The sequence below is a fragment of the Mastomys coucha genome, unplaced genomic scaffold, assembly GCF_008632895.1.
Source record: "Mastomys coucha isolate ucsf_1 unplaced genomic scaffold, UCSF_Mcou_1 pScaffold14, whole genome shotgun sequence".
In the NCBI taxonomy this organism is placed as follows: domain Eukaryota; kingdom Metazoa; phylum Chordata; class Mammalia; order Rodentia; family Muridae; genus Mastomys; species Mastomys coucha.
The window spans coordinates 60487981-60504579 of NW_022196896.1; the positions used below are offsets into that span (position 1 = coordinate 60487981).

The window sequence follows — 16599 nt, forward strand, 5'->3', positions numbered from 1 at the left end:
ATGTCTTTTCTATATCTTATCTCTTCTACAAAAAATGCTTCAGTATTCCTGATACTGAAATACAATGATTTTAACCTCCTTAACTTCTTTTAATTTATCACTTATTCATCCATTCAACGAATAACAGGCTGAATGCCTGTTAATCACCAGGGTATTCTTTTATTGTCAGTTTTGATAAGTGAGGTATGAGTTAAAATTGCATAGCAGAGAGTCCCACAGTTGAGTGGGAGGCACTGAGAAAAGCTTGCTGGCTTGCTACATAGTAACAGGATGTGGGGAGTACAGAAGAGTCTACCTCTCCACACAAGGACTCAAATTGTTACGAGACTATTGCTAACACGACTTGTCCAAAGTGTGATGAGTCACTCAGATTTCCAGCCAGTATCAGGAGAGGCCAATAGAAATAGAAGAAAGGAGATTTACTTTCACATGAATTGTAATAAATTTGGAGTATCACTCTGCCTATCATAGAAGGCACCAGAGAACGCTGCCCCAGGCAGTGTCATAGGAAGGGAAGTACTGCATGTTTGGGGGAGATAACACAAAGTATTCTATTATTAGGTACTCTCTCTAGTCATCAAATGAGAGTGACTTTTCTTCTTCCTGTTGTAAAAAAAATACATTTTTTCCAGTGTAGAATATCTCAGCTTCTAATTACTGGAACTAGCTCAAAACCCAGGATCTCTGAAATGGACACATCTCCATGATCAGTTCGGTGTTGATGCAATTCCATAAGGTCTGGTACCTTGTAAAATAATCAGCACACAATTCTTCCTACCTCTCCCCATACAAAACACCCAGTATAATGTGTTCAGAAAGGAACATACTAACTGTTCTAAAAGGAGATTGTGAAAAAAGGAGACGGCGAAGACTCAGTGGCCATAACAATTATGAAATCCAGCCAAGCGGAGATACGAGAGTGGTGAGATACATTTCTGATCCGAGCATATGGCAATTTTGATTCTCTTTTCTGGGAGTCATGGCAGCTCTCCAGGAAGGTTCCCCGGCATCCTCCTGGGGAATGGATGTATCCGTGTGCAGATCTGAAGGGAATACATCAACATTTGTCCTTTTTGGATACTTTGCAGTTTGTATATTTTCCTGCCTACTGGAGCATAATAAAAGGTGTGAGGATTGTTCTGGAAATCGTCAGTGTTGGGGACCCTAGTGGAAAAGTGTGAAGACACCTGAAAACAATATTAATTATGTCTTGCTGTTGAAATATAGAAAATGCAACTTCTCAGTAAGCTCTACATTTCCAAGCCCTCTATCAATCTAAATTCTAGAGCTAGCACAGAGCAGATAGTCAGCATCCTTCAGCAAAATGCTCTCCACCCTCCTTCTGTCTTTGTCTTTTCGAATAGTATTTAAAACATTCATGTCTCTTAACAAACTTCGAGGTAAGCAACGGTGCAGAGCAAAGTTCCTTCTTGTGCTAAGTCTGAGGCTGAGATGCTGTCCGTAGCAAAGTCACCTGCCATTGTCCCTATTCATGGAGCCCGTAACTAAAAATGTTACAGAGCACAAATCCAAGAAAAGCAGATTGTCCTTAAATCCAAAATGACCTTGGTTTCTACATTATATCTGCATACATCTTGGCTTCTTCACTTTGTCACAAAGTGACACATAGCCAGAAGGGTATCTGGACATGCTTATTCCTTAAGAACTCTTTATCAAAGTAAAGATCTTCCTATGGAAATAACACTGAGTAAACAAAGAGCCAGACCCTACTAAGTCTATTATGACAGTTAGCCATCATTTTCTATGGCTTTTTATTATGTGTCTTATAATCTAAAAGAGACAATTCCCTCTTGGTGTGATTATGTCCTTTATGAGAAACAATAATTGTGGTTTCTTAGTAATAGTCTTTCTCCCAGCTGCTCCTCTTTGATCTCCATTGGCTTTATCACTGCAAATCTTGATGATGACCAAATGATTTAATACAGTAATGGCCCCTGATAGCTTTCAGCAACACTGTCCTGAGACAGTATACTCCCGGAAGTAGAACCAGGTGATTATTCAAAGAAAAACTCTTACCAGTGTCAGTACCTCCCCTTGAAGTATAGATCATTAAATCAATTTCTCATGTCTGCCACATTGTGAGTCTCAGAAACTTAACACAATCACTAACAGGAATTTGCAGAATCTGTGTGAGGACCCTGAATTGGTTTCCATCATTTCTTTCTTTTTTAATGTTTATTTTTATTTTTAGCATACACATATATGTAGGAGTGGACAGATTGTGTGTGTGTGTGTGTGTGTGTGTGTGTGTGTGTGTGTGTGAATGCAGGTGTCTGCAGAATCCAAAAAAGAATGCCAGATCACCTGAAGTTCTAGTTAGAGGTAGTTGTGAGCCAATGGACTTAGTGATGGGAGCCTAACTCATGCTTTTCTGTAAGAAGATATTGATTCTCAACTGCTGAGTCATCACTTTAGCCCAAGGTTGTATCACTTCTATTAAGATATATGTATGAAAGAAGATACAAATATTCAGTTACCAGTCAGTGCCATTAACCTTCTATGATAGAAAGATGGGGAGACTATCTATCATTCAGCATTATTTTATAAGTTTCTGTGTAAATATTGAAAGCAGTAAGAGTGAGCTAAGTAATTTTATTTTTTGTAGCTCCTTTTATTAAAATTACAGTTGTTCACTATAATGGCATCCTGGGAAAATAAACATAATCAGATGTGTTTTAAACCAGGGAATTTTTAGGCAAAATATGATATTCATAACTAAAGTATGGACTTTTCTTTCTTACTATAGAGCCTGTAGTAATAGTGAAATTAAGAATTATCAAAATGATAACTTCTAATTCTTGTATGTTATTCTTAAAATGGCCAAAGAGCATTATGCTCAAGTCCATAATTACCCTCCTATAGACAATGGACTCTTGTATGTCATAAATCTGGAGAAGCTGTCATATGCCAACCAGTGCTATAGAAAATCAGTTTGGGACATTGATAGACAGTAAATCAGGGAGAAGCAAATATGCAAACCGAGAAGCCTAAGCATAAGTGGAAAGTAGCTGCTAAGAGAATGAGCATATGATCACTTTGTGCTACATGAAAATGCCAAGAGAAACAAACAGAGCATGGGTGGCTGGATGCTAGTCGGAATGAGCAGGAGAACCTTCTGCAAATGGCATAAGTCATTTACAAACATGGAAAGAAAGAGTATAACGGAACATTTAGGAAAAGGATTTTCTACGTAATGGATGAGCAACTGTGAAGACACTGGACAGTAGTTATGTCTCCATAACTGAGAACTTTCCTCAGCACGATGTGCCCTAAATTGAATAAAGAAGAGGGAAGTGATAGAGTGCAGCCTGATAACAGACTTTCATATTTGTTTTGCCTTCCCCACCCCCACAGGACATTGGGAAGACATCTGTGGATTTTTAGTAGAGGACACAGATTATTGAACATAGCTATAAAAATGACTGCTATGTAAAAAAATAGAAAGACAAAAGTGAGTGGAGCACGAAAAGCAATTAGCAGGAGGTTGCGTCATTTGAGAGAGAAATGGCAGACACTTTTTCTACAGCTGCTGCTGTGGAAATGTTGGGGCATGTTCAGGTTGTGAATACATTTGCAAGTAGAAATGAAGGAATTTGCCATTCAGGTTGAACATCACACATGGGATAAGAAAGAGAAGCCCACATATTATCACTTGAGTGACACTAACATGCTTCCAGTAATAATAATAGAAGAATGTGAAACTAACACATATGGGGTGGGAAGAAAACCATTTTCATTTTTGAATTTGTAAAAGTGCATTTTGACAAGCAAATAGAAATGGACACTAAACTGTCACACATTTAAAAGCAAAGGGGAAGTGTCAAAAGCAGAGATATACTTTAGAAGTCCTAAGAATAGAGTAATGAACTTGTTCTTGGAATTAGAACAAAAAAGAGAACAGTTCCAATAAATGGATGAGAGCAGGTGATCAGGACATGAAAAGCTTACTAATACAGAAAAATGAGGAAGTGAGTTAGAAATATCTCAAAATAAGGAGAGAATATAAAGGAGCATAGATGGCCAATGGTTTCAAATGACTTTAAAGAAAAATGATAGTGAAGTGTTATTGTATTTGAATACATCAGGATCTGCCTAAGAATTCTTTCAGTGGAGTCTTGGCAATAGCAACCTGATGTCATCAAAAGGAAGCTGGGAAATGTGCTGTGAATGCTCACAGGGAGAAAGCTATCACAACAAAGGATGGATGCTAGTTGAAGTGAGGTCTGTGACAGGATAGTAGCAGTGCTGTAGGGCCAAGCAGGAAAAGCCTGTGAGTGAGGGAAACATTGTAATCCTTTAAAGAGAAACAGAACCCAATGCCATTTTCGTAATTACTGAATGTGGAAATACTAAGGAAAAGTAAATAGATTAAATAGTTGACAAGTCTATAGACCAGAAAAGAAGATATATATTTTTAAACTTGTCAATAGAAAAGGCCACACACACCAGATCACCGATGTGTATAGCAGCTTTTTCTTAGAAATAGACTCTACATCTTTTCTCTCATTAATTTTGAAGTCTTAGGCTTGTGTTTGAAGGGAAATGTAGTGTGTCAAATAGGAAAGTAGAGGTGAAGACAAACTTAAATATATATATATATATATATATATATTTATATATATATATATATGACAGTGGATGGATATATGATAGATAGATACATGATAGATAAGTAGATGATAGAAAGAAAGATAGATGATACAGTCATAGTACTTTTATCAATAACCTCCATTTAAAATCACTGAGTATTTCTTTAAGATTGTGTTTTGTGGCTGAAGGTTCTTAGGCCATATTGTGACTTCAAATTTTGTGTGAAGTTCTGGGTTGATCCTCCTGCTTACAAAATCATTGATTCCTGTCTAAATCTATTGCAGTGTGCCTGAATACTATGACTATGGTCATGGAGTAAATGAGGATACCTATGACAGCTACGGTAAGACCTTTTCCTTACTACGGTTAAGAGATCAGAACACCCATCTGTCTCTGACAATTCAGAAATTATTTCTATATCCACCCCACTTCCACATTTTCACAGAAGTGTCTGCTACATTGATTTATGTAATTCCACAGTACAATTTGACTTACAGAACCAGTGCAGAAAATTGGACATATCAATTTTGATCAAAATTTCAAAAGAAATTAATCACAATAATAGATCATTTCCACAGCCTTGGTGATCAGTCAGTAGTGGCACCATGTTTCTGCATGCTCATTGTCTGGTCCTTGGTATAACCTTGATATTGTGTCTTTCCTTTTGTCACAAAGATATCAGTATAATCTATATTTAAAATATATTTGGACTTGAAACTTTAGAAATATTTTTATTATGTAATGATTTTCAAATTATTTCTCTATCATATGTAGCTCTTAAAATCCCAAATAACATTTTTCTTGTATGTACTAAGAAACAGTCAATAAAATATTAGTCTGTAAAGTTGATTTCAAAATTTATTATTGAATCTAGTATCAGTAAAACTCAATCATATTCTATCCAGCAAATACTTGCTGACTCTTTGTAATCTATCAACATAATACTACAGTGTGATGGGTTGTATATGATTCTAGAAAATGTTTATTTAGCAGGTTTGTCTTGAAAATGACATTTATAAATTTATAGTTTTGGATATTTGTTAAAATTATAACAAGGCTCCCTCTTCCTCTGATGGAGAGTGAAGAAGACAATGAGTGTGAAATGCTATTTCATAAAAGTGCAATGCTATGTCATGAAGTAGAAAGAAAAGCACAAATGGTTGTGGAGTAGTGGAAGGAAGGCACAGAAGACCAGCCAGGTGGGAGAAAGAAAGCACAAATTGTCAGGTAGGCACATGGTGGAAGAAAAGTACAGATGGTCAGGTGGAGGAAAGAAAGCACAGGTGGTCAGGTAGGGGAAGTAAAGCACAGATGGTGAGGTGGGGGAGGGGACAGATGGTCAAGTGTGGGAAGGAAAGCACAGATGGGCAGGTAGGCAGGTAGGAGAAGGAAAGAACAGATGATCAGGTAGGGGAAGGAAAGCACAGATTGTCAGGGGGAAAAAGGAAAACATAAAGATTACAAACAATGGAGTCATGGTTAGAAACAGTCATTACTTAATAATGCAGTGCCACATCCAGCAAGAGAACATATCGCTATGACCAATGCTAAATAAGAGTTGATGCCCTCCATATAAATTCTTGCACATTTATTCATTTTATGTGTACATATTAAGCAATTTATGACAAGGAGAAATCAGTATGAAAGTATAGCTCTGAAACTCCTTTTCTGTTATTGTACTTTGTCAATAGTTGGAACTTGACTCAGTGCTGCTACCATATATGGGTACTTACTGTGACTCAGGACTAAGCAACTCCTAAGGAAGTCTAGATGTAATGTAAATGACCTTGATTAGAGATTATGGGATCTGGGAGTACAGATTACATTAAAGGACATGACTACAGGTCTGAGTAAGTGGGATGCAAAGGACAAGTGGGGAAGAAAAAAGTTACAAACATATCTTCCATATGATAGTCTCCATCAGCATCCTCTAGGAACATTCTTGCATATGACCTGCATTTTAGATATGAGGAACTAAGGCTGTAGCACTAAGTAATTTTCCTTCATTGAACAATTAATATGAAATAGAATCCCAAAGTGCTTGATTGATGTTCTCTTCCTGAAAATGGTAGCAATGACTTTGGAAGCAAGAAGAGAATCTAGCATTTTTAATTTTGGCAAGGTCATCACTACCCATTTAGGTTGAGGTACAAGGCTAAACACCCAAGGGCATCCACAGTTCCCTAGGTTCAACAAAAATAAATAAATAAATAAATAACTATACTTATCTATTCTTCCAAGCCTGTTTCTACTTGTACTGGAATCAAGCAACATGCTTTGTCCAATTTTTTACTGAAGATGATCAATAAATAAAATACAAACTTAGTTTTTCTGCTTTTATCATGGAGAATGCTACAGTGTAGCTTCCTTTGGTCAATCTAAATCCAGGATCATCTGACACCTGCATCATTTTCCTCAAGTTAAACCCAAGTGCAATCAAAGTCATGTACCTAACAGGCATCAGAGACAAGGTCAGTGCCCCATCTGTCTTGACCACTTTGGTGGTTTGAATGAGAATGGCCCCAATAGGCTCATATATTTGAATAATTTGTCCCTAATTAATAGGAACTGTTTGGGAAGGATTAGGAGGAATAGCCTTGTTGGAAGAGAAGTGTCACTGGGGCAGGCTTTGAGGTCTCAAAAGACTCAAGCTATATGTCAATACCAGTGCCCCAGTGTGCTTCTGTCTTCTCTCTCTCTCTCTCTCTCTCTCTCTCTCTCTCTCTCTCTCTCTCTCTCTCTCTCTCTCTCTCTCTCATTTGCTTACCAAACTGTGGTTCTCAGCTGTTTCTGCCTCCATGCCTTTGTCACTCTATCATGGACTTTAACCCTCTGAATCCATAAGCCCAAATTAAATATTTTTTTCTAAGTTGCCTTTGTAATATGTCCTCTGTCTGTTCCCAAAAATGTTGGTGATGCCATTGCCAAGACAACTTGTGGTTGGAAAGGTCTCAAGACAACAGCATCATACATGACATCAGCAAGGGTGTTGAGGAAGCCCAGATAGTTTAAAGGCAACAAGAGAGTATATTTTGCACGTAGGTACTGGTAGGTGCGAGCTTTGTGATGATTTACAAAGTACATTGTTTATCTATTGTTCCCACTATTTCATGTTCAGAAATAGATTGATGCATACATATTATACTAAATTACAACTTTATGAATTTAGAACCTAGAACTTGGAAAACGAGTGTTCCAAATTGGTATAGTGCTGTACAAAGTTAGATAGCATTATTCATTTAAAAATGTTTAAGTGGCTATCACATGTGTTATTCCAGAGTGGGAAGACTACAAATCTCCTTATATTTTTTTCTAATGAGGAGATATATTATTATTCATGAAATATTTTGAGATTTTCAGTATAGTCATTATTTTTCACACTTGATGCATCAGTTTGAGGAAAATAGCTCCCATGTTCCCTTTATGAAATCACGTGCTTCATTCAGTGATTCAGGGTGGTTTTTGAAGAGATGAAATACTAGTTTCTAAATGAAAAAACTTCAATCAGGGAATGGACCAATAAAATGAATAGACAGTTCTCAGAAGAAGAGATACAAATGGCCAATAAACACTTGAAAAAATAACCGACATCTTTAGCTATCAGAAAGATGAAAACTGAAAATACTTTAACATTCTATCCCATCCATCAGAATGGATAACATCAAGAAAAAATGACAGTAGATGTAAGTATGTGGGGAAAGTGAAACCCTTATTCACTGCTGGTGGTAGGTAGCATTAACTTATAGAGCCACTATTAAAATAATAGAGCTTTCTCAGAAAAATGCCAATAGAACCACCATGTAGCTCATTTTGTATCACTCTGACCTATATACCCAAAGGACTCTTGATTACAGAGACAATTGAGCATCAGTGTTATTGCTGCCAGACTCACAGCAGCTAAGAACACAAGGCAGGATGGCCATCACAGAACAATGAAAAATGTCGCAACTATACATGGGAAAGTTTCATTGAGCTGGAAAGGAAAATGAAATCATGACATCTGAGTGCAATTAGAAGTCATTATACAAAGTGAGATAAGCTAAACTCACAAGGACAAGCACCACATATTTTCTGATGTGTGTGTATATATGTGTGTGTGTATGTGTGTGTGTGTTGTCATATAATTATAAAGGGAACCATGAGAAGGGAAGAGGGATATTAAATGGAGCATACACAAAATGCAAAGACAGTAATAGTATACATGTACATAAAGGAGTGGGGGAAACCACTGGAGCTAGCAAGGGTTGGGAGCAAGGGCATGAGAAAGGGATTAGGTAATAGACCAATAACAGACATGCTTGATGATGGCATATGAAACCTATTGCCTTGTATGTCACATTAAAAAGATAATTTAAACAAGATTTTTTTCATCATGGTAAAAGTATTTTCTTCCATTTTTCTATCAGTAGCATTATACCATGATAAATATAGACTTTAATGTATTTCGCATGAATTGTAATAGTTAATTATTGATATGTTCACTTGAAATTAGTATATTCTTTTTGCATAATCACAAAACAAGGTATTTTCACATTGATCATGTATTGTGAGAGTGAAGTTCTAAAGATTCTAATGCACTCATTTTCTTTGTAGGGAAAAACAAGAGCTGAGAAAATAACAAGAAATACAAGGGCTCAACATCATAATCTCAAAGGCTAATTAAGTTATATATATCATGAGAACCTGATTTTGGTATAAGATGTTATATACTGAGTTATCACGATTATGTTGATAATTGTTGATACGTGGTTCATCTTATAGTAATGAAGCAGTAATATGGTAATATTCTTTTCTTCTGACACGTGCACCTAGATATTTCATTTTATTATTGAAAATAACTTTTTAATACAATGTGTTCAAATTAGACTTCCCTCCCCCTTAAAATATAAGAAAAAAATCACAGGAAACACACAGAGATACAATCAATTACTTAAACAAAACATAAAAACACAAAGTAAGATGGTAATATTTACAAACATAAGAGAAGGTAGGACCTAATGCACATTCAAGTCAAACTGTATATATCTCCCATACGTTATCATCCATTTGAATGATATGTGTTTGTTAATTAACTATAGACAGTCTTTAAATTACTTTTTGTTTCAAGCATACGTTTCATCCCGGCTCTCATTTGAATTAGTATATCCTCTCTCTTACAGTTTGGTTTGGTTGTATGGTGGATACAGATATTAAACTCCAATACTTTGGATTTTCTCTTAACTCCTTTACCCAATCAGCAATGGGAGGAGTTGACAGTAGGTTGGCCCAGATGCCTCCATCTCCTCATGAGGATAAGAGAAAGAACTAGAGAATTGTGAGTAAGCAACAGAATGGACTTCAGAAAGTGAATCCACAAATAGAATCTCCTTTCCAGGGTTCATGTTCATAGTTGGTTGGAAACCAATAGTAAATGTCCAATGCTTCTCATGTAACACTTCATTCAGAGTCATAATATGTTATAAGTATGTTTTCAGTTTGTTGGTGGACATTTGGAATGTATGTATTTTGAAAATGGCTACAGTCTGTAGAATGGGTAAATTGAGCTAAGTAGCATAAACATTACTAACATAACTTTTTATTGTCATTGTATGTGTGTATATGTGTATTCATGTGGTGACTGAATGTTTACTGATTTACTCCATAATTTTTGAGAATGCAACATCTTGTTACATATTCAAGACTACTGGATTCACATAATTCTCCTGTTAAACTTCCAAAGAGCTGGGACTCCAACTCTAGGCCTTCATTTTTTTACAGTCTGTTGTCTATCATCAGATGTAATTTTTTTTCTATTTGCATCCCAGGTTTCATTGCTGAAGTAGGAAATATAAACTGTATATTTTTAGGTAATATTAAATATTATGTGGTTTCCTTGCAACACTGTAATACTAAAATTTAAATATAACTAAATATTTATATGTATTGATTATAAAGATCATGTAACATTTAGTGTATTATCAGATCCATTCTTATTAAACTAAAATTTGTTACATTTTCATACTGAATTGATTTTTACAGAATGAGTATTTGACTAATAAGAATTTAGTCAGTCCCTGCACATCTAAAATATTTTCTAATTAAATCAGAATTACTAAAATTACTTGGATATGTCTGAATAGCTCATAATTCAATGGGAATGTGTTTTAATTACAGGGCTTAGCTATGCAATGCTTCACATAAGAAACACCCTCTTCATTTTCTCTGAGATTGGCAGCTATGAATGGGCAGCAATATTATCTTCTCAGAGGAAAGAGCTGTTTATTAAAATGTATTTAATGTATGAACTAGAGAGCTAATTATGCATCCATTCGTTAGTAGCATCGTAAATGACAGCTGTGTGGAAACCAAGAAAGATAATATTAATACAGTCTTGAAATGAATGAAAGCATAAAGAAATTTGGTGCTGTATTTCAATTCAGGGCACCCGAGTGCCGCACTTCAAGTCGATTGCAGAACACGAACATCCTCATTTTGTGTTGAGGAGCGAGATGATTATTATCCCAGTGTGAAAATAAGCCTGCATTGATTAATCTGTGACAACAGCTAAAGAAAATGAAGCCAACTAGCATTCATGCCAGCCCTGGGATTGAAGAACAAAACCTGCTATATTTAACAGTCGATAGAGATACACATTTGAGAAATTGATTTTACAAAGGATGAGTTTTCTAAAACTACCAAGAATATAAAAGTCATTGAAAATATAATATATGCAAACAATTTGTTTGTCCTAGGATTTGATATTGAAATGTTTATGTGTTCCCGAGAATAATGTCACAGATATTTCATCTTAATATAAAATTTTAAAGTCTATTTTTAACTGAAAGACAGCCCACTGAAATTGTGTTCCCAAAGTATTTTGAAGTTCTCATAAAATTAATTTTAGAGTAAACTAATTTCTCTCTTACTATTTGAGAGATTGCAATTAAGTGGACATCTCTTACAAGTAATCCTGGTAATACATGGATATCATTTCCCTTAGAGATGACACAGTCTAAACAGGCAGGGGTGGGAAATGGCTCAGTGAGTTAATGTGCTTGACACACAAGCTTGTCAACATGAGTTGGGATCTTCAGAATTGGAGTGAAAAGTGGATACTGTAGCAATCACAAAATTCCCTGTGATCCCAGTGTTCCTACTCCAGGATTGTGGGAAGTAGACTTAAGAAAGGAAACTACTTACAGGCCAGCTAGACTGGCTTATTGAACCATGAACAGACCCTATCCCAAACAAGATGAAGGACAAATGCTGTAAGGCTGTTCTCAGATCTCTGTAAGTTGCATACTATAGGTGAGCATGTACTCACACACACACACACACACACACACACACACACACACACACTCACGCACATATATGCACATGTACATCCACCAGAGTCTTATTATTTCATTGAAATTTGGTAATTTTACATTAGTTATATTTAAGATCTCAATTTTGCTTTGAATTTCACTCTTAATTGAACAGCTTTAGGCAAACGAGGAAACTGTTTCTGCCTATGTTAAAGATTGTAAACTTTGATTACCTTGGTATGCTGAGAAAAAACTATGTAAATAGCTAATTTTCACCCTTGATCAGTTTGTCAAACACATTTTGAGACAAAGAGTAGTGGTAAGGATTATTTAAAAGCTCTTTGGACCACATGTGGCACACACTTGTAATCCCAGCATTCATGAGTTTGAAGTAGGAGGGTCTGATGATTTCAAGACTACTTTAGGGTACAAGGTGAAATAGTAATATTCTCTACATGATTCCCTTGTAAGCTAAGTTTAAGTAGTGCTTATACCTCAGAGGCAACCAACAAACAGGAACATGGGAATTCAGTCCTCTAGAGCAGATCATGGAGGATAAAGCCTGGTTTTTCTGATTGTTTCTTCAGCCATTTACTAACTTCCATGTTGGGTGTCTTTCTGAGACCAAACATTGCATTATATTAGAAACTCATGGTAGGTGAAGGAAGCAGACAACTCGAAGTTGAGTTTTCTTATCAATGAAGGAACATGACCATGCCTTTCCTGTTCACTGAACTAAAGGAAAAGAATTATAACATTACAATGAATTACAAACGTTACAATTTGATTCTGCCCTATGTCACTTCTCATGTCCTCGTGTACTTTTCAAATCTGTGGGCAAATGCCTCAGCTTTTGGTAGAATTCAGACTCTGACAATAAAGAAAATATAGTTTAGGTTCAAGTGAGACAAGCTTCTATATTTGTGTTCACTTATCATTCACTATTTCATTTTCTACATTCTGTTATGTTAACTCTTTTTTTTTTTTCAGTTGTCTTTTTGGCTCCTTTTTTTATTGTGGTGAGACCTGAACTCTACAATGAGAATATACTTCACTAAAATCTTTAGGTCCTCTGTGGTACAGGGGTGAGTCAAAACAGACTCTTCTGTCACTGACATGGAGAACTTGAGCTATATAGTAAGTTTCAGGTAAATCTGAACTAAAAGATAAGACTTGCTTAAAAACATCATACCCCAGCAGAAACAACAAATGTAGAAAGCTGCATCTCCCCCGACTCAGCCCTGATCTACACTTCGCTCATGATTTAGAGGATTTTTACCTGTAGGAAAACTGTGAAGATGGCTTATGACACTATAAGACTACTTGATGCTCAGAGAGTGGCATGGTAATGAATTACAAAAAAAATGACAAAACCTCTCATCTTAACATAGCCTGTGGAAAAGCTCTGGAAACAACTTCCCGGTGTCTATTTGTGAGGAGCTTTGTATAAAATGCTTTACACTCTGGGAAAGTCTTACTCAGCCACACAGCCATGCTGTTATGAGTCATATTCCTAATACACTAAGCAGAATTTGACAAAGGAGATCAGTTTATGTTCGCTGCTAGCTTAGTGTCTTCCAGGGGTGAAAACATAAAAAGAAGCATTTAGAGGAGGAAAGGTTCGTTTGTGCTCCTGGGTTGAGGAAGATCATGGCAGAAGTAGATGGTAGAGTGAATGGAGACAGACAGAGAGATGGAAAAACAGGAAGGGGCTGATGGAAGGATTTATCTCTCTGGGGGTGCTCTCACTAACTTATTTCCTAGGGCACATTCAGCTATGACAACATTTGTGGGTTAGTCTGGTGATGAATGTAAAGCTCTGGAACCTGGCAAGTTGCAGAAGCCCTTGCCAGCAAGCTTCTATCAACATTGCACTGGAAAGGACACTTCATATTCAAACCACAATCCTCACATTAGTTATGAATTTCACATATTGATCTTCAACATAACACGAATGAGCAGTATGAGGAGCCATTCTTTATGGTGGGTTAAAACCACTTTTCTCTTCTGATATTCTTTTTTTTTATTGATCATTTTATTTGTTTACATCTTGAATGTTATCCCCCTTCCTGGTTTCCCCTCCATACCCCCCTATCCTATCCCACCTCTCCCACCTCCTCTTTGCCTCCCCTTTGCCTCCACCCATTCACCCAATCCTGCCTCACCACTCTATCATCACCCTACGATAGGGTATCAAGCCTCCACAGTACCAAGAGCCTCCCCTCTCACTAATGTCAGACAAGGCCATCCTCTGCTATACATGTATCTAAAAACATGGATCCCTCAATGTATACTCTTTGGTTGGTGATTTAGTCTATGGCAGCTCTGGTAGTCCAGTTAGTAGATGTTCTTCCTATGAGATTTCAATCCCCTTCAGCTCCGTCAGTCCTTTTCCTAGCTCTTCCATTGGGGTTCCCATGCCCAGTCCAATGGTTGGCTGCCAGCTTCCTCATCAGTATTGGTCAGGCTCTGGCAGAGACTCTTAGAGAACAACCAAACCAGGCTTTGTCAGTAAGCATTTCTTGACATCAGCAAGTATCAGGGTCTGGTGTCCGTAAATGGGATAGGTCCCTAGGTGGGTCGGTTTCTGGGTGGCCTTTCCTTCAGTCTCTGTTCCAGTTTTTGTCCCTGTCTTTCTTCTGAGATTCTTTTGTGAGTTCCAGGAATGCAAAGATGTATGGAGAATGATCCATGCATGGACACATTAGCTTAGCCTTCATAATAAAATGTCTCCATGACATCTTTTTTTGAACTGGTTCAAAATGATTATGATGTTTTAGATCTACCTCCTAAAACCCAAATTCTAAAATGTTACTCTTCCATTTAGCTTTAATAACACCAGATTTTTAAAAAGTGGTTGCTAGTCCCTGTGTTTCATCCTCACTAAGAACCTAAATGTTTAAAATATCTAGGACTTTATTTTTTGCAATTTTAAAAATCATCTAATCTTTTTTCCTACCATAAGTGCTCCCCAAAGTATCTAGTTTCACTGCAGAAATGCAAGCACATTACAATCTGCATGAGGTTTAATGGGCCTGAATCTGCTGAGCAGAGCCTTTGAGATGGAGAAAGTGCAGGTCATTTGAGGAACACTCAGAGCACAGAAGGCATAACCTGGTTGACTTATACTCCAAAGGAAGTATAGCACTCCTCAAAGAAACTGACTCTCAAGTGATTGACATGAACCCCAGGCATTCTGGGAAGCTCAAGTTATGAGGTCATACGTTACTCACTCACAACAATGAAAAGAATAACTTTAAAAAGAAATATACATATACACACACACAACTCAAGTTGTTAGCAGTGTCTATGCTTGTTTTATTCTGCATAAGTCATTGAAAAACTCCTCCCTTGTTTAATAACCCTGTTGACTTACTTTATATTTATGTTGTTTTACTATGTGTTTGCCACTCTACAAAGTTCCTTCCCTAATAAAACTTAGAAGTCATTTTAGAAATAAATAAGTTCAAATAATACAAGACAATTAACTAGAAAGAATAACCTGAGCTAGGTTAAATACGACCTGAGTTCATAATAGATTTCTAGATTTGCTCAGAAAACCTTTTCTTCTTCCAGATGGTCACTTGAGTTTAGTCTACCTTCAGCTAAATGATGAAAGTTAGTGGCTCCCTCCTCACCACTTCTCTGAATATTTTCCCAAAAGACAACTTAAGAAGGTGCTGTGATCCATGAAATTTTACACATGCTTTTCTCTGAGTTTTCCTTGACTGTGTCCATCATCATAACATGGGATAACAACTGATGCATAGGAGATTTGATGCACTTTGTTATTGATAAATAAATATGAATTTACTTCATATTTTACAAATTTATCCTATTCTAGTTATTTCAGTGTGACATAAATGTACATGTGACCTCTCTGAAAAGTAATTTTTGTTATTCACTTATTTTATAGCCATAACCTAACCAGTGTTTTTCATAAAGCAGTCCCCTGGTACTGAACACACTGCGTTTCCTCTGCTATTTTCAAAGAGACAGGGCTGATTTCAAGCTTCACTGTAAGGATTTTTTAAGAGACATCTTGCAACAACATCATGGGACTGAAAAAAATTGACTATGAATCCAAACCTTGTACTAAATTTGAAGATGTTTTTTAAAACTGTAGTGTCTAATAAATAAAGTCCCAAAGGAGGAGCTAAATTCCAAATAAACTTCTAAATTTTATTCCTCTGTTATTCTCCAAACCTCTACCTAAAGGGACCTTATGCTTCTTCCTCTGACTCTCGTTTCTGTTCTTAGGCCCCAGAAAGCTCCACACTTGCCTGAGCTTAGGATGTCTTTGTAGTATCCTGTCTATCTTTGGTAATTGCATTAAAAATATAGGATTGTAAATATAAATGAGAGTGAGAGACTCACTGTGGCAAGATTAAAGACACAGGCAGTAGTGACAATCGGAAACACTGACTCAGTGAGAACGCTCATGATGCCAGTGCCCTGCATATTTCTCCACTGTGGCTGATTGTACAATGTGTCACATGCAAGTGACAAATGCACAAAACATGGCCATCATGATAAAGACAGTGAGGAAGGAAACTGGACACAAACAGAATAACAATTCTCTAAACCTTGATTCACAGCTGTTATTGATTATGATGAAGCAGAAGCAAGGACCCGATTAAGAACATAAATCCTTGGTTTCCTCTCAGTGATAAGGAATCTTGGAAAATCACAAACTTGC

General features: G+C 36.6%; 1 protein-coding gene across 5 annotated transcripts in view; it reads left to right on the forward strand.

Moving 5' to 3' along the window:
* Positions 1-16599, forward strand: part of Khdrbs2 (KH RNA binding domain containing, signal transduction associated 2) — a 505791-nt gene that overhangs the window by 450200 nt on the left and 38992 nt on the right. For all 5 annotated transcript variants that reach the window (XR_004117844.1, XR_004117845.1, XR_004117846.1 and 2 more), the window contains one exon: positions 4896-4954. Coding sequence is in view for 2 of the 5 variants with exons in the window: in XM_031367080.1 (XP_031222940.1) it covers positions 4896-4954 (59 nt within the window). In the remaining 3 variants the exon portion in view is untranslated. The remainder of the gene's footprint in view (positions 1-4895; positions 4955-16599) is intronic.